This window comes from Ornithorhynchus anatinus, chromosome 13, assembly GCF_004115215.2.
Source record: "Ornithorhynchus anatinus isolate Pmale09 chromosome 13, mOrnAna1.pri.v4, whole genome shotgun sequence".
Taxonomy (NCBI): Eukaryota; Metazoa; Chordata; class Mammalia; order Monotremata; family Ornithorhynchidae; genus Ornithorhynchus; species Ornithorhynchus anatinus.
The window spans coordinates 26,515,145-26,532,974 of NC_041740.1; the positions used below are offsets into that span (position 1 = coordinate 26,515,145).

The following is a 17,830-nucleotide window of genomic DNA, read 5'->3' on the forward strand; positions in this document are numbered from 1 at the left end:
TACAATGCCCAGCACATTGTAAGCACTTAACAGATCTCATTAAAAAAAATCCACTTGGTGCATTATACTGCCCCACTCCTCAAAAAGCTTCAGTGGTTGCCCATCCACCTATGCATCAAAAAAAAATTCCTCATCATTGGCTTTAAAGCGTTCAATCACCTCGTCCCCTTCCTACCTCACCTCATTACTCTCTTAATTCAACCCAGCCTGCACACTTTGCTCCTCTTATGCTAACCTTCTCACTGTGCCTCTCTCATCTATCTCGCTAGCAACCCCTCACACATGTCCTGTCTCTGGCCTGGAATGCCCTCCCTCCTCAAATCTGACAGACAATCACTCTCCCCCTTTTCAAAGACTTACTGAAGGCACATGTCCTCCAAGAAGCGTTCCCTGACTAAACCCCCCTTTCCTCTTCTCCCACTCCCTTCTGCATCACCCTGACTTACTTCCTTTGTTCCTCTCCCCCCTCCCAGCCCCAGTACTTATGTCCTCATCTGTCATTCATTCATTTCTATTAAAGTCTGTCTCCCTGCATTGAGACTGCTTTAGGCAGTGAGGGCAGGGAATGTGTATGTTTATTGTTGTATTGTACTCTCTCAAGCACTTAGTACTGTGCTCTGCACACAGCACTCAATAAATACAATTGAATGCATAAATGAGTGCCTTAGGTGATGGGGAACTGCAGAATAACAGACACCTCCCTGCCCACAATAACCTTATACTCTAACATATTTCAATTTTAGTATGAACCATGTTTTCCAAAAGCTTAGCATTTTACCCATGGAAAGTGCAATGCAGGAATTAAATACCCCTACCTGGGAGGAAACAAAGCCATGGGGATTTTAAGAAAGTAGGGAAAAGCATTGGTTTCTGAAGTGGTAAATGTGCAAGTAATAACAGCTTTGATTTCAAGAAGAACGATTTGTATTAAATTTTAATTCCATCTCTCTCTTTACCAATGCCCTGGAGAATCAGAGGATATTGAACAAGTAAACAGAACAAGGGCCACATGATCTCTCATGGTTTATTAGATAAAAGCCCAAGAAAGCAGGTGATCATGCCTAAGGAAACCTCCCAAACTCTTGCTGTCAATGTTGGCTAAAGAGCCATTGCATTTCTGTGATAAAAAAGACACATTCCAGCACTTTCTATTTAAAATACCATTTTGACATGGCTGTAGGTGCCATTTTCCATCCAGATTGCATAGCTGGCACCAAAACATTTTACTTCTTGCCCACAAAATTTGGGGGCCATCTATTTTCCACCCATATCTAGAGTCTCCTCCATTGTCCTTTGGGAATGGTTTATTTTACAAACCATTTGGGCTTCATTGGCTGGTTCTACCACTGCCCACACTGTCCCATTGCCAAGTTCTTCTCCTCTCTCACCTTCCACATCCATGTCCTTGAAGCCCCCTCAGTTATGTCTTTCTGCATCTCCACATCTTCCTACTTCAAGTAATGTTCTAGAATAAAAGGGGTCTTAGGAAGAAGTCAGTAAGTGCTCAATAAATACCACTGATTTATTGATCTCAGATCTCCTCATTTCCAAAGCCCTCATACAATTCCCTCACCTCCTACAAGCATTTTCCCAGTAAATTCCCAACACATACCCTTAGAATGGAATGATGACATTACCCAACAAAGAACAGCTTGCAACTTCTGACTGTAAAGCAAGGCAGCCACAGTAAATGCCAACATGAACACAGTAATTCACTGCAATATCCTCTCCTCACCTACTTCCCAATTTCATGATCTCATACTTAAATGGCTTTTAATCTTATCTAAATACTATTAAAATACTGGCATGGGGGATGCCAATGCACCAAGAGATAGACATCACAGGAATCCAAGTCTAGCTTAGATTCAAGGTAAAGGTTTGGCATTCCACAAACCTGAGCAGTCTTGGAATTTCCCTCCGCTCTCAAATCCACCAGATTTAAGCACTTAAGTACATATTTTTATACTCTTAATTAATTTTAGTGTCTGGCTCCTTGTGAGCGAGGATTGCGTCTACCAAACATTATACTTTCTCAAGTGCTTCGTACAGTTCTTTGCACACAGTAAGTGCTCAATAAATACCTCTAATTGATTGATCTCAGACCTCCTCATTTCCAAAGCCCTCAGACAAGTCCCCTGACTCTAAAAAGACTTTTCCCAATAAATTGGCAACTCCCCTGAGTATATCCCTAACATTGCTAGACTAAACCCAACTGATATCCCTAAAACTTATGTATTTATACCCAACTTCAGAACTGTGTGGATGTGTACTCAATTGTACATACCCATTATTGATTCAAAGTTATTCACATTTTCATCGTGGAATGCTTTTTTATTCCTTTTCTAATCCTGCTCCATATTTCTGTTAACCCTAGTAGAGTGCAATCTCCCTGTAGGCAAAGAAAATGTCCTCATTTTCCCAAGTGCATAGTACAGTGTGTTGTCATAAGTAGGTACTCAATAAGTACCTATTGGGAAGCAGCATGGCCTAGTAGAAAGAGCAGGGTCCTGGGAGTGAAAGAGCAGCATAGCTTAGTGGAAAGAGCATGAGCCTGAGAGTCAAAAGGATGTGGGTTCTAATCTTGACTCCAACACTTGTCTGCTGTGTTACCTTGGCAAAGTCAGTTAACTTCTCTGTGCCTCGGTTACCTTAACTGTAAAATGGGGGTTAAAACAGTGAGGTCCATGTGAGACAGGGACTGGGTTCAACCTGACACATTTGTATCTACCCCTGTACTTAGTACAGTGCCTGTCACATAGTAAGTGCTTAACAAACTCCGCAATTATTATTATTATTCTATTATTATGAATTTCAGTTCTGCCACTTGTCTGCTGTGTGACCTTGGGCAGGTCAATTAACTTCTCTGTGCCACAGATACCTCATCTTTAAAATGGGGAGTAAGACTGTGAGCCCCATATGTAAAGGGATTGTATCCAAGCTGATTAGCTTGTATCTACCCCAGGGATTAGAACAACACCTAGCACTTAACAAATACCATTAAAAATAAGTAACATTACTAGTACTGCTAGATTTCAAATGGCAAGGTTTCCCTTTTCAGTTCAAGGATTATGCTTGCAATACTGTGAACTGAGAATTCTTAAGCAGTTAAGTTCATCTGATGTGAATACTTTAGAATGTCAGCCCCTTACACTTTGTTTTTTGCCAAGCTGTACTGTTTACAGCAGATGTGGATCATGGAAAAATATGAACTGACAAGAGCATCTCTGCTGGAAACAGGTAAAGAGAAGTAGACATACCAATTTCCCAGACTTTAAGTCGATACACAATTTCTCACACTTTGACATCTCTGGTCTACAATATAAATTAACTTCGAGCTTCCATATCCTTATCAATTGCTCTTTCTCTTTAAATTGCAATCAAAATTAAGACTTCACCCAATTAATGTAATTTAGCTCCCCATAAAATCCTACTTGTCTTATGCTGTCGAGTCGTCTCTGAACCATAGCGGCACCATGGAAACATCTCTCCCAGAACACCCCACCTCCAACTGCAATCGTTCTGGTAATGTATCCATAGAGTTTTCTTGGTCAAAATATGGAAGTGATTTACCATTGCCTCCTTCCACACCCTCAACTCTCTACCATGCTGCTGCTGCCCAGCACAGATGAGTTTTGACTTATAACGGATTGCCTTCCATTCGCTAGCCACTGCTCAAGCTAGGAATGGAATGGGTATAACTCTGCTTGACTTTCCCTCCCATAGTTGAGACTGGTAGAGTACTGGAAACTCTCCAGGTGTGACCCAAAGAGGGGCCTACTTGTATACTTCTCATGAACTGGGCTTAACTATCTTACTGTATACACATCTCCTGTTTGCATATTAGAAACCTTAGGTTGCATAATAGTAGTCATGACAGTATAATACAGAATTTGGAGTATTATTAACTGCTCATTCTGCATGTTTATTCATTACATTCCCTCCACCAGCATGAACATATCTGATTGAGTCAAGAAAATGCTTCACAAACCATGAGCAATAATTCCTTCACCTGGGTTCTGGGTACAGTGCTGAAATCTTAATACTGGGGCTCATTTGCCATTCTTGGCAGGAGACTTAATCATCTTCACTATGGGCCAAGCACTGTGCTGAGTCCTGGGGTATGTAGGAGATAATCAGATCAGATGGGATCTGATTTCATACAGCTGAATTCTATGCCAATGAACTATTGTTTCAGGGCACTACCTGGTACTCTAAGCATGGAATGAGATCATGGCCCTGAGAGTTATAAAAAAGCTCATTTACCAATAAGTTTTTTAATGCATTATAGTGCACTAGAATTCTAGAGTGTCTCAAAAGTTTCCCGAGGTGCCTTACTTAGAACCAAGATTACAAGCAGAGATTGGCCTCAGCACTTAATGATCTGGCTCAATACAGACTCTTGATTTCCGATTTAGTGGATTGTCCATGGTAGGATTCTAAACTCTCTCCTAACTTTTTATTTCCTCCCTTCCCCATCTCCCTTATGGGGCCCAAACTTCCATGAATGTTTCATATTTCCTAATCTCCGAACTAGGTGAGAATCACAGTCACTGGATGTCTAACAGATGGAGATTCCACGGAAAAAGATTCCTCACTGACCAAGTCCTTCTCCAGTGTTACAGGTTGGTTTCTTGTCTTTAATTTCTACCCTAGAAACAAAGAAACTAGTGTCTTTCTGGTCTTCCTGGGCTTAAATTCGGAAGAGTTGAAGTCTTGTAGGAGGTCTACAAGACATGTGAAAATAATCTCTGGCAATAACACCCTTATTCCAGGTTTCACATGCAGGGCAAGTAATGTCAGTCCAGTAATACTAATTTCAAAGCATGCACTGCTTCAGCATGTACTTGTGGAAAGGTCTGTGGTAAATAATCTGAAAGTGTGAGCAAATGTAATACTCTCAGAACAGAGAGCCTCAGGAGTGAGTTCTTCTTTCATTAACAGTCCAGACTGCACCTACTCAAGGATCACACACCACTTTTCAATACATCCATACCAAGGTGTTGACATCTTTTTCTCATTTTCATCATATAGCCTGGCTTGAAGTGTTTGAAAGTTGGCCCACAGGAGCCATGACACCACAATTTGGACCAGTTTATGGAAAAGAAAAGATAAAACAAATTTTTCTGATGGTTGAAAAAGATAGATGATCTTTCTTTTCAAGAAAATATGGGACTCAGCTGGGAATGGACAGATAGGGAATCCATGTAAGACATAGTATGGTTGCTGCTTCTGGCTTCTTTACACATGGGAATGTAAAGAAAAATTGGGGATTGCTTGTGATAATAATAATAATAACTATAACAATAATTACAACAATAATGAACCACTGCATTTGTCCCACTTCGGGCTCACAGTCTAGAGGGCAGATAGAACATGTATTAGATCTCCATTTTATTCAATTGTATTTATTGACCGCTTACTGTGTGCTGAGCACTTTAGTAAGCACTTGGGAGAATACAATACAACAATTTTAAAGATGAGGTAACTGAGGAATAGATAAACTAAATGTCTTGCCTACATGCCAGGTCAGTGGCAGAACTGGGATTAGAATCCAGATCCTCTGAATTCCAGGCATGGGCTCTTTCCAATAGACCACATTATTTGTAAGCCTGCCCTTCTGGGTTCTGCCAGATACATTTTTTATAGTAATAATAATAATATTGGTATTTGTTAAGCACTTACTATGTGCAGAGCACTATTCTAAGTGCTGGGGTAGATACAGGGTAATCAGTTGTCCCACGTGAGGCTCACAGTCTTAATCCCCATTTTACAGATGAGGTAACTGAGACACAGAGAAGTTAAGTGACTTGCCCACAGTCACACATCTGACAAGTGGCAGAGCTGGAATTTGAACCCATGACCTCTGATTCCCAAGCCTGGGCTCTTTCCACTGAGTCATGGAGTACTTGTTAAGCACTCACCTTGTGCGGATGTCCTAAGCACCAGAGCAGATACAAGATAATCAAGTTGGATGCATCTGGGGCTCACAGCATAAATAGAAACTTGTCTGGTCTTATGCTGTCCAGTCAACTCCAACCCACAGCAACGCCATGGACACATCTTTCCCAGAACACCCCACCTCCATCTGCAATCGTTCTGGTAATGTATCCTTAGAGTTTTCTTGGTAAAAATATGGAAATGGTTTACCATTGCCTCCTTCTATGCAGTAAAGTTGAGTCTCTGTCCCCAACTCTCTCCCATGCTCCTGCTGCCCTGTACAGGTGAGTTTTGACTTTTAGCAGATTGCTTTCCACTTGCTAGCTATTGCCCAGGCTAGGAATGGAATGGATATGCCTCTTCTTGACTCTCCCTCCAGTAATCGAGACTGGTAGAGTACTGGAGACTCTCCAGGTGTGACCCTGAGGGGGGTATGGGAGCTAGTAGGATTTAATCCCCATTTTACAGATGAGGAAACTTAAGCATGGAGAAGTTAAGTGATTTGCCCAAGTGCTGGAACCAGAACTAGAACTCTGATCCTCTGACTCCCAGGCTCATACTCTTTCCGTGCTGCTTCCCTAGAGTAATAATAATAATAATAATGGTATTTGTAGAGGTCTTATATCAGATTAAGCACTCAAGTGGATAGGGGTCATAGTCTAAGGGAGGGAGAGAACAATATTGTACTCCCATTTTACAGATGAGAGAACTTAGGTACAGAGAAGTTAAATTACCCAAGATCATGAAGCTGGTAAGTGGCAGAGCCAGGATTAGAACCCAGAGCTCCTGACCACTTAAATGGTGTCTGACAGAAGGGCCCTGGAGTTGGAAGCCAAAGGGGTACAGTTCATGACCAACCCCAAATCTTCCAATATGCCAATAACGCTCTACAAGAAAATGTTAATTGATTTTATCCTAATGAATGTTCACTCGGCTTCTTTGGGCAGAGGCAGCACAAGCCTACCTATCCATTTCATGTTATATGCAAACTAGTTATGTCTTTCTCATGCTCCCAATATAATCACGTTTCCTTGTTTTACATCAAAACCACATTTTTAGAAATACAGCTTAAGGCATGCAACCAAAATAGCTGTGGGTGGGCTCGGAAAAGGTGGAGGTAGTCAGGGTCACGATCGGAGTGGGGATGATGTCCCGGGGGGAGGAGGTGAGAAGGATCTGGATGTGCTGCATATTCTCATTGCTGCAGGAGTGGGTGGGAAGGTGGTGGAATAGGATGGGGCAAAAAGATAAGTGGGGAATTAAATAGAATAATGAACAGCTATTGTCTTCAAGAATAAACAGTAAGAAAGATGAAGACTGTTGTCACTGGTTAGAGCCCTAGTTTAGCTCTTACTAATGGGTGGTGCTGTGAAGGTAGGGATGGTCCTGTCATAGTGCTGATGGGTTTTGGTCTTTGGAGGCATATGGCTGATGCTGCTGCCTTTCATTACTGTTATGCTGTACTTTTCCAAGCGCTTAGTACAGTGCTCCGCACACAGTAAGTGCTCAATAAATATGATTGAATGAATTTAATGAATGAATCATTGCATGACAGACTCTCAAACCCATCCTGGTAACACAGCTGGAAGTACCCGGACCCCGAAATTCCAAGATCCGGAAAGGACAAATGTTGCTTGTGGGAGGCTTCTGAACTATTTCCCAGCAGCAGTAAGGGACACTCAGTGATCAGGTGGGCAGAGGAGATGCTTGGGTCAAAACACCTGCAAGACTGGGTCTGCAAGACATATATTTGGCTAAAGATTTTCCTCTTCAATTTTTGTTTTTCCCCTGAAGGAAAGGATGGGAAAAAGGAGAAGTGAAATCAGATCTCTAAAAGAACGGAGGCATGAAAACTGAGCCCCTTGAGATCCAGGAACCTTTTCCAATTCTCAGCCACACATTCTCTCCAGCGCTTAGTACAGTACTTCGCACCCTGTAGGTGTTTCATAAATACTAACTCTACTATTACTGTTTGACCAGATTTCTAAAATTAAAGCAAAATGTGGTCACAGTTCACTGAAAATCAGTATTTTCTGACAATGGACTGTCCCCAGCCAGAGAGAAATTGAAAAATATCACTTGTAATTTGTTGCCCACTCTAAAAAAAGAGATTTCATCTCTCACAAAGGGATTGGTAAATCTAGGTAACACTTCTCCAAGTAAAAAAAATTTTATCAGGCAAATAAATTTTTAGAGAACTTTTATACCTAAATGTCATTGTTGCATTTTCAGGAAATATCCCATAGTAGAGGGAAATCAAGAAAAGGATAAGGAATCAATGCAGGAAAGGAAACATAGCACAAATAGTTAGTTCCATCTTAACGATAGTTACCAGGACTTGTTGCCTGATGAATGGATCATTAATGCAGGATTCCCCATTAGAGAGGAAAAAAGAGATTTTTTTTTTCTCTCTCTGGCTCCTATAATAAAAATCTTCTTAGCAACAATTTAGGTATCGATCAACCCTTTATGGAAATTTATTTGCATTCTAATAGGTACCCTGGCCTGGAGGAAGAAATAAAATTCTCTCAACATTATTTATAGCTCTGGTAATGATTTCCTTAGGGGTGAATATGTCATTATTTATTGCCATTTGCAAATCTTTGATGGGATCATGGGGATTGGACCCTCCTCTAAGAAAATCTACAAGGGTAAGTAGAAAACAGCTTGAGTTGGGTTGGGCTAGTGAAGTAATAATAACCATGATGGTATTTGCATGATGCCAAGCACTATACTAAGTGCTGGGGTTATTATAAATTAATCAGATCGGACACAGTCTCTATCCCACACAGGGATCACAGTCTAAGTGGGAAGTAGAATAAGTATTGAATCCTCATTTTACAGATGAAGAAACTGAGGCCCAGAGATGCAAAGTGACTTTTCCAAGGTCACTCAGCAGGCAGGTGGCAGAGCCAGAATTATGACCCAGGTTGTCTGACTCCCAGGCCTGTGCTCTTTCCACTAGGCCATGCTGCTTCCCATTTGTAAAACCATTTTTGTGAAATGCTTAAGTGTAGCTGAATCTACCTTCACATTGCCCCAGTAACCCAATGCTCTTATATGAATCTTAGGGACACTGGGCTCCCAATCATCACTGGTGTGCCTGTGTGTTTTCCCACAAGACCTCGTGCTTACAGTACCTAGTAGTCTCAGGACCTACTGCTTTCAAAACCTAGTTTTTATAAGACCTGGGGTACACAGGACCTGATGTCTGCAGTGTCTGGAGTTTGTAAAGTTAGTGTGCTATATCAAACCCAGAGACACCTCTAATTGTCCTACAAGAGTAGTGGTTAGGTTTTACTTTTCTTTACCCACATTAGAGGCAGAGCAAGGCAAAATTCAGTCATTCTAAAATCCTAACATTTCTAAAGTCTGCCCTTTCCTCTCCAACCAAACTGTTACTATGCTAATCCAAGAATGTATCCTATCCCACCTTAACTACTGCATCAGCCTCTTTGCTGACCTCTCTTCTTCCTATCTCTCCCCACTCTAGTTCATACTTCATTCTGCTGTCTGGATCATTTTTCTAAAACTGTTCAGTCCGTGTTTACCCACTCCTCATAGACCTCCAGTTGTTGCCCATCCAATTCTGCCTCAAACAGAAACTCCTTACAATCAGTTTTAAAACTTTCAATTGGATCTCCCACTCCTATCTTGCCTCACTGATCTCCCATTACACCCCAACCTACAACCCAACCTACACACTTTGATCCTCTAATGCCAATCTACTCAATTTACCTTCATTCTCATCTATCTCACCATTGATCCCTTGCCCACATCCTCGCTCTGGTCTGGAATCCCCTCCCCTTTTATATCTGACACACCACACTTCAAAGCCCCATTAAAATCATATCTCCTCCTAGAAGTCTTACCTGACTAACCGCCTCATTTTCCCACCCTATTTGCCCTCTTCTCTGCACCACCAGTACTCTAGGGTGTGTACTCCTTAAGCGCTGTGATAATCACTCCACTCTCAGCCCCACAGAACTTTAGTAAATATCCTTATACACTGCTGTTTCCCTTATCTGTACTTGATTTTAATGTCTGTCTCCCCTCTAGACTGTAAGCTCCTTGTGAGTAGTGATTATATCTACCAATACTATTGTATTTTACTCTTCCAAGTACCTAGTATAGTACTCTGCACATAGTAAGGACTCAACAAATACCATCACTTGATTGACTGCTTGAAGATCCTCCTTGATCTCTTCTTGGAATCCACAGACTCACTGGATATCCAGATATGATAGACACTTAGAGAGCCCATGGCATTCCTATTCCTTTTTCTTCTAGCATTATATCAGGAGAAGGAGATAAGGGGTGGGGGGAGGAAAGAAGGGACCGAAGATACGGACAATAGGCATTTACTAACGATCAATCAATGGGGTATTTAATGGACACTTATTCCATGGTCTGGAGCTGACGATTTCATTTTTTAAAATTTCTTTGTCAAGTGTCCTAGGAGCTAGTATAAAGAGCTTCTAGTAGGAATAATTTTAAAGCCCTAAACTAACACGTGCTAGTCTCAAGGTCCTCAGCGTCTAAAGATGGGGACAAGGTGAGGCAAGGCAAAAATGTTCCCTGCCTTTTCAATGTCTAGAAGTACTCGAGAAATTTGAGAGCTGAGAAGAATCCAATGGAGAAACATTATTGAATTTTATTTCACTTACTGAGAGTTGATAAGATTTCTCACTAGATTTTCAAGTTTGCTAGAACCCCAATTTCAGAGCTTGAACTAAGCAACTGGAAATAGCCCCAGTTTTTTCAAGAAATCACTAAATTATTTTAGCAATGTAGCATGTTTGGCTTTGAAGCAACTCCAAGATTAGACTTATCCTACAGAGAAGCCTAGATCCTTAGATCTTCTGAGATTCGTATGAGTTCAACTGTCAGTGTGACTTTACTTTTAAAACAGATTGATGAATCACAATATCAAACACACCCCTCTGGGATCACTGCTCTCTATCAAGCTGTTAGCTCTCTGCTATTTTAAACTAGATTTTTTTTTTAAATCAACCATCATGGGCCATCCTGATATAGCAGTAATGTAATTTAAGGAATTATTTTAAATAACTTCATGAATACCATTAAATTATATACTACAGTATCTGTGTTTCTTTCCCGCTTGAAAAATTCTCGAACAAAATAAGCTGTCTTCAATAATACACCCTAAGAATTGGGAGAGTCCAACTTCAAAAAATACATTCATTTTTGAATGGATGCCTTGGCTTTATTTCCCTGTGAACCTGGGAAAATAAACACTAAACCTCTGCTAAATGGCTTCAGGTGCTTTACTTAATGAAACTAAACTGAATGTTGGTTTCAGACACCTCAAACCATTCTGTTCTTGGATGACTTCTCAATACAGATAGAAATTAGATTTTTTTCCACACTGACTTTCTCAACTAATTATTTGAATTCAAGCCAGACTAAATCCTGTCACATTTTACATTTACTTAGGAAAGGCATTTTTATAACTGTCAGTGCATTCCTCATTTATTTCAGAACCCCCAAACAACAGTGTTTGCTAAAAAAAAAAAAAGTCCCAGGGTAATTCAATGAAGTAAGAAAAACAGAATAAGAATGCCAGACAGAGCTGCAGTAAATGTGGACATGATCTTACCTTCATAGGTTCCACTTTCCAAGAGGGCTCCACTTTTCTCCAGTTCCATAAAATCTTCAACGGTAATGAATATATAGTCCACTCCTGGGACCTCTCCCTCTTTATGTGGCCTTGTGGTGCCTGATTCAAAACACACAAGCAAAAGAAAATGTAGATAACGGAGGTAAAAACAGATAGTCAAGACGACAGTGGTCAAAATAATGGCACAAATCCCACTTCCTCTAGGAACTCTTCCCTGATCAATTCCCACACCTAAAACCAGTCAATCCACTCAATTTACATCCATCTTCATCACTTAGGTATATTCAATTATTTATTCAGCTATCTTGTGCTGATATATCCTTATAACATACTTATTCTTTGTCCCGCTCCCAATATTTACATATTATTTCATGTTGACCTAGCTTCCCTTTCAGCCCCCAGGTTAAATTGTAAGCTCCCTGAGGCTGTGTCTTTGATCCTGGTGTACGCTTCCAAACACTGTTCTCTGGACTGGGCATATTCTGAAAATGGTAGGTACTAATAAATACCACAGGTTGATTGATGAGCACCTGGAGTGCTTCAGGATAACCAATAAGACTGCCTTTCCAAGTCTCTCGGGTTGATTTGGCTTCAAGAAATATCACAGTGGTACAGACACAGTAAATATATGAAGGGCTTTTATTTTCATTTTGCGTGTAAATGTGGAACATAGGGGCTTAGATTTTCAGTGAAAATGCAACCCATTCCAAAAGCGGAGAAGTAATTTGAATTATTGAGCCAGAAGTCTGCAATTCCCAGCTGAAGAATTTGCATATTTCTCTGTTATGATTGTTCTTGTATTGTTCTATAAGGATTGCTGTGCTAGTGGATAAGCATTCAAAATAGGTATTCAAATGAGATATCAGTCACTTGCTTTATTTATACGATCAATATCGTTATACTTTCATGTTCTGTATCTCTCAGAAGCATACTTTTCTTTTAGAGCATCTTTTATGTGAGGACTGGAATTTCTAAATCTTGTATGAAGTCTCCATACTATGCAGAGGCCTACAGTACTCTGTAGAATTCAAGTTCACAAGCAGATCCACTCTTGGAAAACAAATAATTTGTTTTAATGAAGAAAAGGCTTGATTGAGGAAGTTAAAAACAATTCAAAAATTAAATGTCCATTGTTGCTGGCCTTTGGCCTGAATTTATTTGCTGCCAGTAGTGGAAATGAATAAATTATTTTTCTCACATCCTTAAAAAAATAAAAAATGTAAATAATATTATCCAGATACTCTGCTCATGCAAATAACTCTAAAACAATTCTGTGAATAAAAGCAATCTATGGACATTGCACTATGATTTCTATGCATCTGTTGTCAGTTACCTCTTCCCCTTTTTATTTTTAGATTGTGGGCTTCTGTATCTAATTCCCATCTGTATATTTTTTTCCAGCACTTAATACAGTGCTCTGCACACAATAAGCACTTAAAAAATAGTATTCCCATTACTACTAATGTACTTCAGATAACTAAAAACACTCACAAACCAGACATCCACTGGCAGGTCAAGATTACCAATATCTGGATACTAAAACACAGTTAGCTCACGACATTCATTCATTCATTTATCTGTATTTAATGAGCACTCACTGTGTGCAGAGCACTGTACTTAGCAGTGAGGAGAGTACAATATAAGAGACTCATCTCCTGTCCCTAGCCAGAATTAGCACAAATACTTCCCCCACAAAACCATCTAATTTCCATCATCTTCTGATCAAAGTCTGAGTTCCACATGAGTTCTGGGCAAGTCCTGTTACTCCTCTCTTCAAACAAACCAAACTATGCCCTTTCTCAACTTCACAGCACTTCTGGAAAACCATCTTCTCCAGGATCCCTTACCTGGCTAATTTCCTTCTCTTAAATTATGCCACCCCAGTAGCCACTGCTAGGTCTTATGTGTACATTAGTTTGTTTATCCCATTTATTTGACCATGTATTTATTTTGCTTATATGGTTATCCAAACTCTTGCAATTACCAGTTCTATGTATGTTATTCCTCTTGGTTCTCCTTATTATCTAAACAATCTAGGCTTCCCCATTTCTCAAGAACCTCCAGTGATTGCCCATCCACCTCCACATGAAACAGAAAATCCTTACCATCAGCCTTAAAGCACTCATCTTGCCCAGCATTACTTTAGCTTTCTGATTTCCTACTACAGCCCAGCCCACACGCTTTGCTCCTCTAATGCTAAGCTATTCACTGAACCTCACATATCTCATCAACTCACCAAAGAAGCCATCCCCAAGTCCTATCTCTGGCCTGGACCTGCCCCCTACCTCCTATCTGTCAGATGATCAATCTCCCTACCTTCAAAGTCCTCATTTTCTCCTCCCACTTCCTTCAGCATCACCCTTGAACTTGGATTGGCACCCTTTATTCACGCTACCCTCAATCCCACAGCACTTACATACAGATCCATAATTCATTTATACTAACATCTGTCTCCCCATCCAGAGTGTAAGCTTGTTGCGGTCAGGGAACATGTCTACCAACTTTGTTATACTGTGCTCTCCCAAGTGCTTAGTACAATATTCTGCACACAGTAAGCATTCAATAAATATGATCAATTGACCAATTGATTGACACTGATTGGGTTTCTGAATCTATCTCATTCCAATATATGGAAGAGGAAATAAATGTCTGCAGGTGGTGTGATATTGAATCCATCCCAGGTCCATTTCAAATCAATTTTTTGGCCAGTGAGATGGTGCTGTTGTAGAAACCAGGTGGAAAAGCAAAATTGAGATTTTGGCCATTTAAATTACTAAATTGTAATAGCTCATGGCCTTAAATCTCCTCCAACGGGAGCATCCGTTGTGGTCCAGCAGGTGACCTGCTGGAGATTCAGTAACGGTGAAATGGTCACTGGGGATTGGGGAGGTACTGGGCTGTTACGTATACCCAAAGCAAAACCACACAGCCAGGAGGAAGCTGAACTGCACCAAGCCGGAGTATAAAGGTGTGAAATGGAACCAGGGTGCTGCGAACAGCAAATTAGAAAGAAATAGATGCTAAAAACTAGGGTGGCTTGTGTGAAATCTAATGAAGTGCTGCTTAGCTGCAATTTACTGCTAAAAGTAATTAATTTCCAGAGGATGGCTTGTCAGGTCTTTTGAATCAGCAGGTTCCCTTATTTTTACCCTCAAGTAGTTATAGATTTTTCCTGACTCAAAGGTTATGACTACAGGTTCGATAAAGCCAAGTCCACTGGAACACACACCACTACCTCCTCCTGGAATATTTTCCTCCTAGAATATTTTCCATAGGCCATGACCTGGTTTTAAATGGGGAAGGAGGGGAAAAGGAGAAAAATCTTGAACTTGGGTTTGTACCCTTAATTCACCCCACACTCAGCCCCACAGCACTTATGTACACATCCATAATTCATTTATTTATGCTAATATATGTCTCCCCCTCTAGACTATAAGCTCGTTGTGGGCAGAGAATGTGTTTGTTATATTGTTACATTGTTCTCTCCCAAACTTTTATTATAGTGCTCTGCTCATAGCAAGTCCTCAATAAATAATAATAATGTTGGTATTTGTTAAGCGCTTACTATGTGCAGAGCACTGTTCTAACCGCTAGGGTAGATATAGGGTAATCAGGTTGTCCCACGTGAGGCTCACAGTTGGAGTTCCTCAAGGGTCAGTTCTTGGCCCTCTTCTGTTCTCCATTTACACTCACTCCCTCGGTGAGCTCATTCGCTCTCACGGCTTTGACTACCATCTCTAGGCAGATGACACGCAGATCTACATCTCCGCCCCTGACCTCTCCCCCTCCCTTCAGGCTCGCATCTCCTCCTGCCTCCAGGATGTCTCCACCTGGATGTCGGCCCACCACCTAAAACTCAACATGAGCAAAACTGAGCTCCTCATCTTCCCTCCCAAACCCGGTCCTCTCCCAGACTTCCCTATCGCCGTGGATGGCACGACCATCCTTCTCGTCTCTCGGGCCCGCGATCTCGGTGTCATCCTTGACTCGTCTCTCTCATTCACCCCACACATCCTATCCGTTACCGAGACCTGCCGGTTTCACCTTTACGATATCGCCAAGATCCGCCCTTTCCTCTCCACCCAAACGGCTACCTTACTGTTACGGGCTATCGTTATATCCCGGCCAGACTACTGTGTCAGCCTTCTCTCTGACCTCCCTTCCTCCTCTCTCGCCCCGCTCCAGTCTATTCTTCACTCCGCTGCCCGGCTCATCTTCCCGCAGAAACGATCTGGGCGTGTCACTCCCCTTCTTAAACAACTCCAGTGGTTGCCTATCAACCTCCACTCCAAACAAAAATTCCTCACTCTAGGCTTCAAGGCTCTACATCACCTTGCCCCTTCCTACCTCTCCTCCCTTCTCTCTTTCTACCGCCCACCCTGCACACTCCGCTCCTCCGCCGCCCACCTCCTCACCGTCCCTCGGTATCGCCTATCCCGCCGTCGACCCCCGGGCCACGTCCTCCCGCGGTCCTGGAACGCCCTCCCTCCTCACCTCCGCCAAACTGATTCTCTTCCCCTCTTCAAAACCCTACTTAAAACTCACCTCCTCCAAGAGGCCTTCCCAGACTGAGCTCCTCTTCTCCCTCTACCACCCCCCTTCACCTCTCCGCAGCATAACCCTCTTTTACCCCCATTTCCCTCTGCTCCTCCCCTTCTCCCTTCCCATCCCCTCAGCACTGTACTCGTCTGCTCAACTGTATATATTTTCATTACCCTATTTATTTTGTTAATGAATTGTACATCGCCTTGATTCTATTTAGTTGCCATTGTTTTTACGAGATGTTCTCCCCCTTGACTCTATTTATTGCCATTGTTCTTGTCTGTCCGTCTCCCCCGATTAGACCATAAGCCCGTCAAACGGCAGGGACTGTCTCTATCTGTTGCCGACTTGTTCATTCCAAGCGCTTAGTACAGTGCTCTGCACATAGTAAGCGCTCAATAAATACTATTGAATGAATGAATGACAATCCCCATCTTCCAGATGAGTTAACTGAGGCACAGAGAAGTGAAGTGACTTGCCCACAGTCACACAGCTGACAAGTGGCAGAGTCGGGAGTTGAACCCATGACCCCTGACTCCGAAGCCCAGGCTCTTTCCACTGAGCCATGCTGCTTCTCATATGTGTGACTGATTGATTGATTGCTGCCTCTGTAATAATTTCACTCTGCAATTATTGACTTTACTCTCCAGAGTAGACCCTTTGTTGTTGAGGTAAATCAATCAATCAAAAGCACTTTTGAGCACCACAGCGAGCATAGCCCTGTACCTAGGAGGGTAAAGTAGACTTAGACGATTTGATCTCTGCCCTTAAGAAGCTTACAGTCTACTGGGGGAGACAGACCCTAAAACAAATTACAGAAAGAAGGAAGCAATGGAGTGTAAAAATATGTACCTCAATTCAATGGAGGGATGTGAGTATCTGAGTGCTTGGGCGATGCAAAAGTGCTTAAATAGCAATTAGTGAGAAATGGGGTGGGGCCTTGTATATAGTGGAGGGGTGGCTGTTTCAGTAGGCTCAAATTTCAAAGAGACAGAAAGACTCAACACACTGTACACGAAGAGTTTGCCAGTAATTCAAGTTAAAATCTGAAATTCCCCCTTGAATTTACTCTTTGTATTTCACAACTCTTGGCAAGTGCATCTAAGAGAAGCAGCGTGGCTCAGTGGAAAGAGCCAGGGCTTGGGAGTCAGAGGTCATGGGTTCGAATCCCGGCTCTGCCACTTGTCAGCTGTGTGACTGTGGGCAAGTCACTTCACTTCTCTGTGCCTCAGTTACCTCATCTGGAAAATGGGGATTAACTGTGAGCCTCATGTGGGACAAACTGATTACCCTGTATCCAGCCCAGTGCTTAGAACAGTGCTCTGAACATAGTAAGGACTTAACAAATACCAACATTATTATTATTATTAGAGTGCTTGGTTTGAGTCAGCTACCTATGAAAAGGTATTGTTGTACTAAATGACATGTTGATTCTCTTTGTTAATGAAACATTTTGCCTCCAACCAGTGAGGCACATTATGAATTTCAGAGATGGAGACACCAAACTGATTTCCAAAACGTCCATCATCCTTACAACCAGCAAGATATCCTGACTTTATTTACCAACTCTGCACCTTTCAAAGGCTCAGGTGAGTATCTAGAGCCTAAATCCCAATACCAAAATTTGTGAACTTTTCACAAGTTAATTGCTAAATATTTAGTTTCTGCTATTTCCACAGCCCAAAGGCCTGAACAATTATTTTTCCCTTT

General features: G+C 41.6%; 1 protein-coding gene and 1 non-coding gene across 9 annotated transcripts in view; both read right to left on the reverse strand.

Annotated features, from left to right (window-relative positions):
• The window catches only part of MAGI2 (membrane associated guanylate kinase, WW and PDZ domain containing 2), a 902,790-nt gene that overhangs the window by 354,192 nt on the left and 530,768 nt on the right, over window positions 1-17,830 (reverse strand). For all 8 annotated transcript variants that reach the window (XM_029077508.1, XM_029077506.1, XM_029077507.1 and 5 more), the window contains exon 3: window positions 11,558-11,677. In XM_029077508.1, coding sequence (XP_028933341.1) covers window positions 11,558-11,677 — 120 coding nt within the window. The remainder of the gene's footprint in view (window positions 1-11,557; window positions 11,678-17,830) is intronic.
• Window positions 3,636-3,773, reverse strand: LOC114816322. Its single transcript, XR_003764086.1, has one exon. It is a non-coding gene; the product is annotated as a small nucleolar RNA SNORA7 (small nucleolar RNA).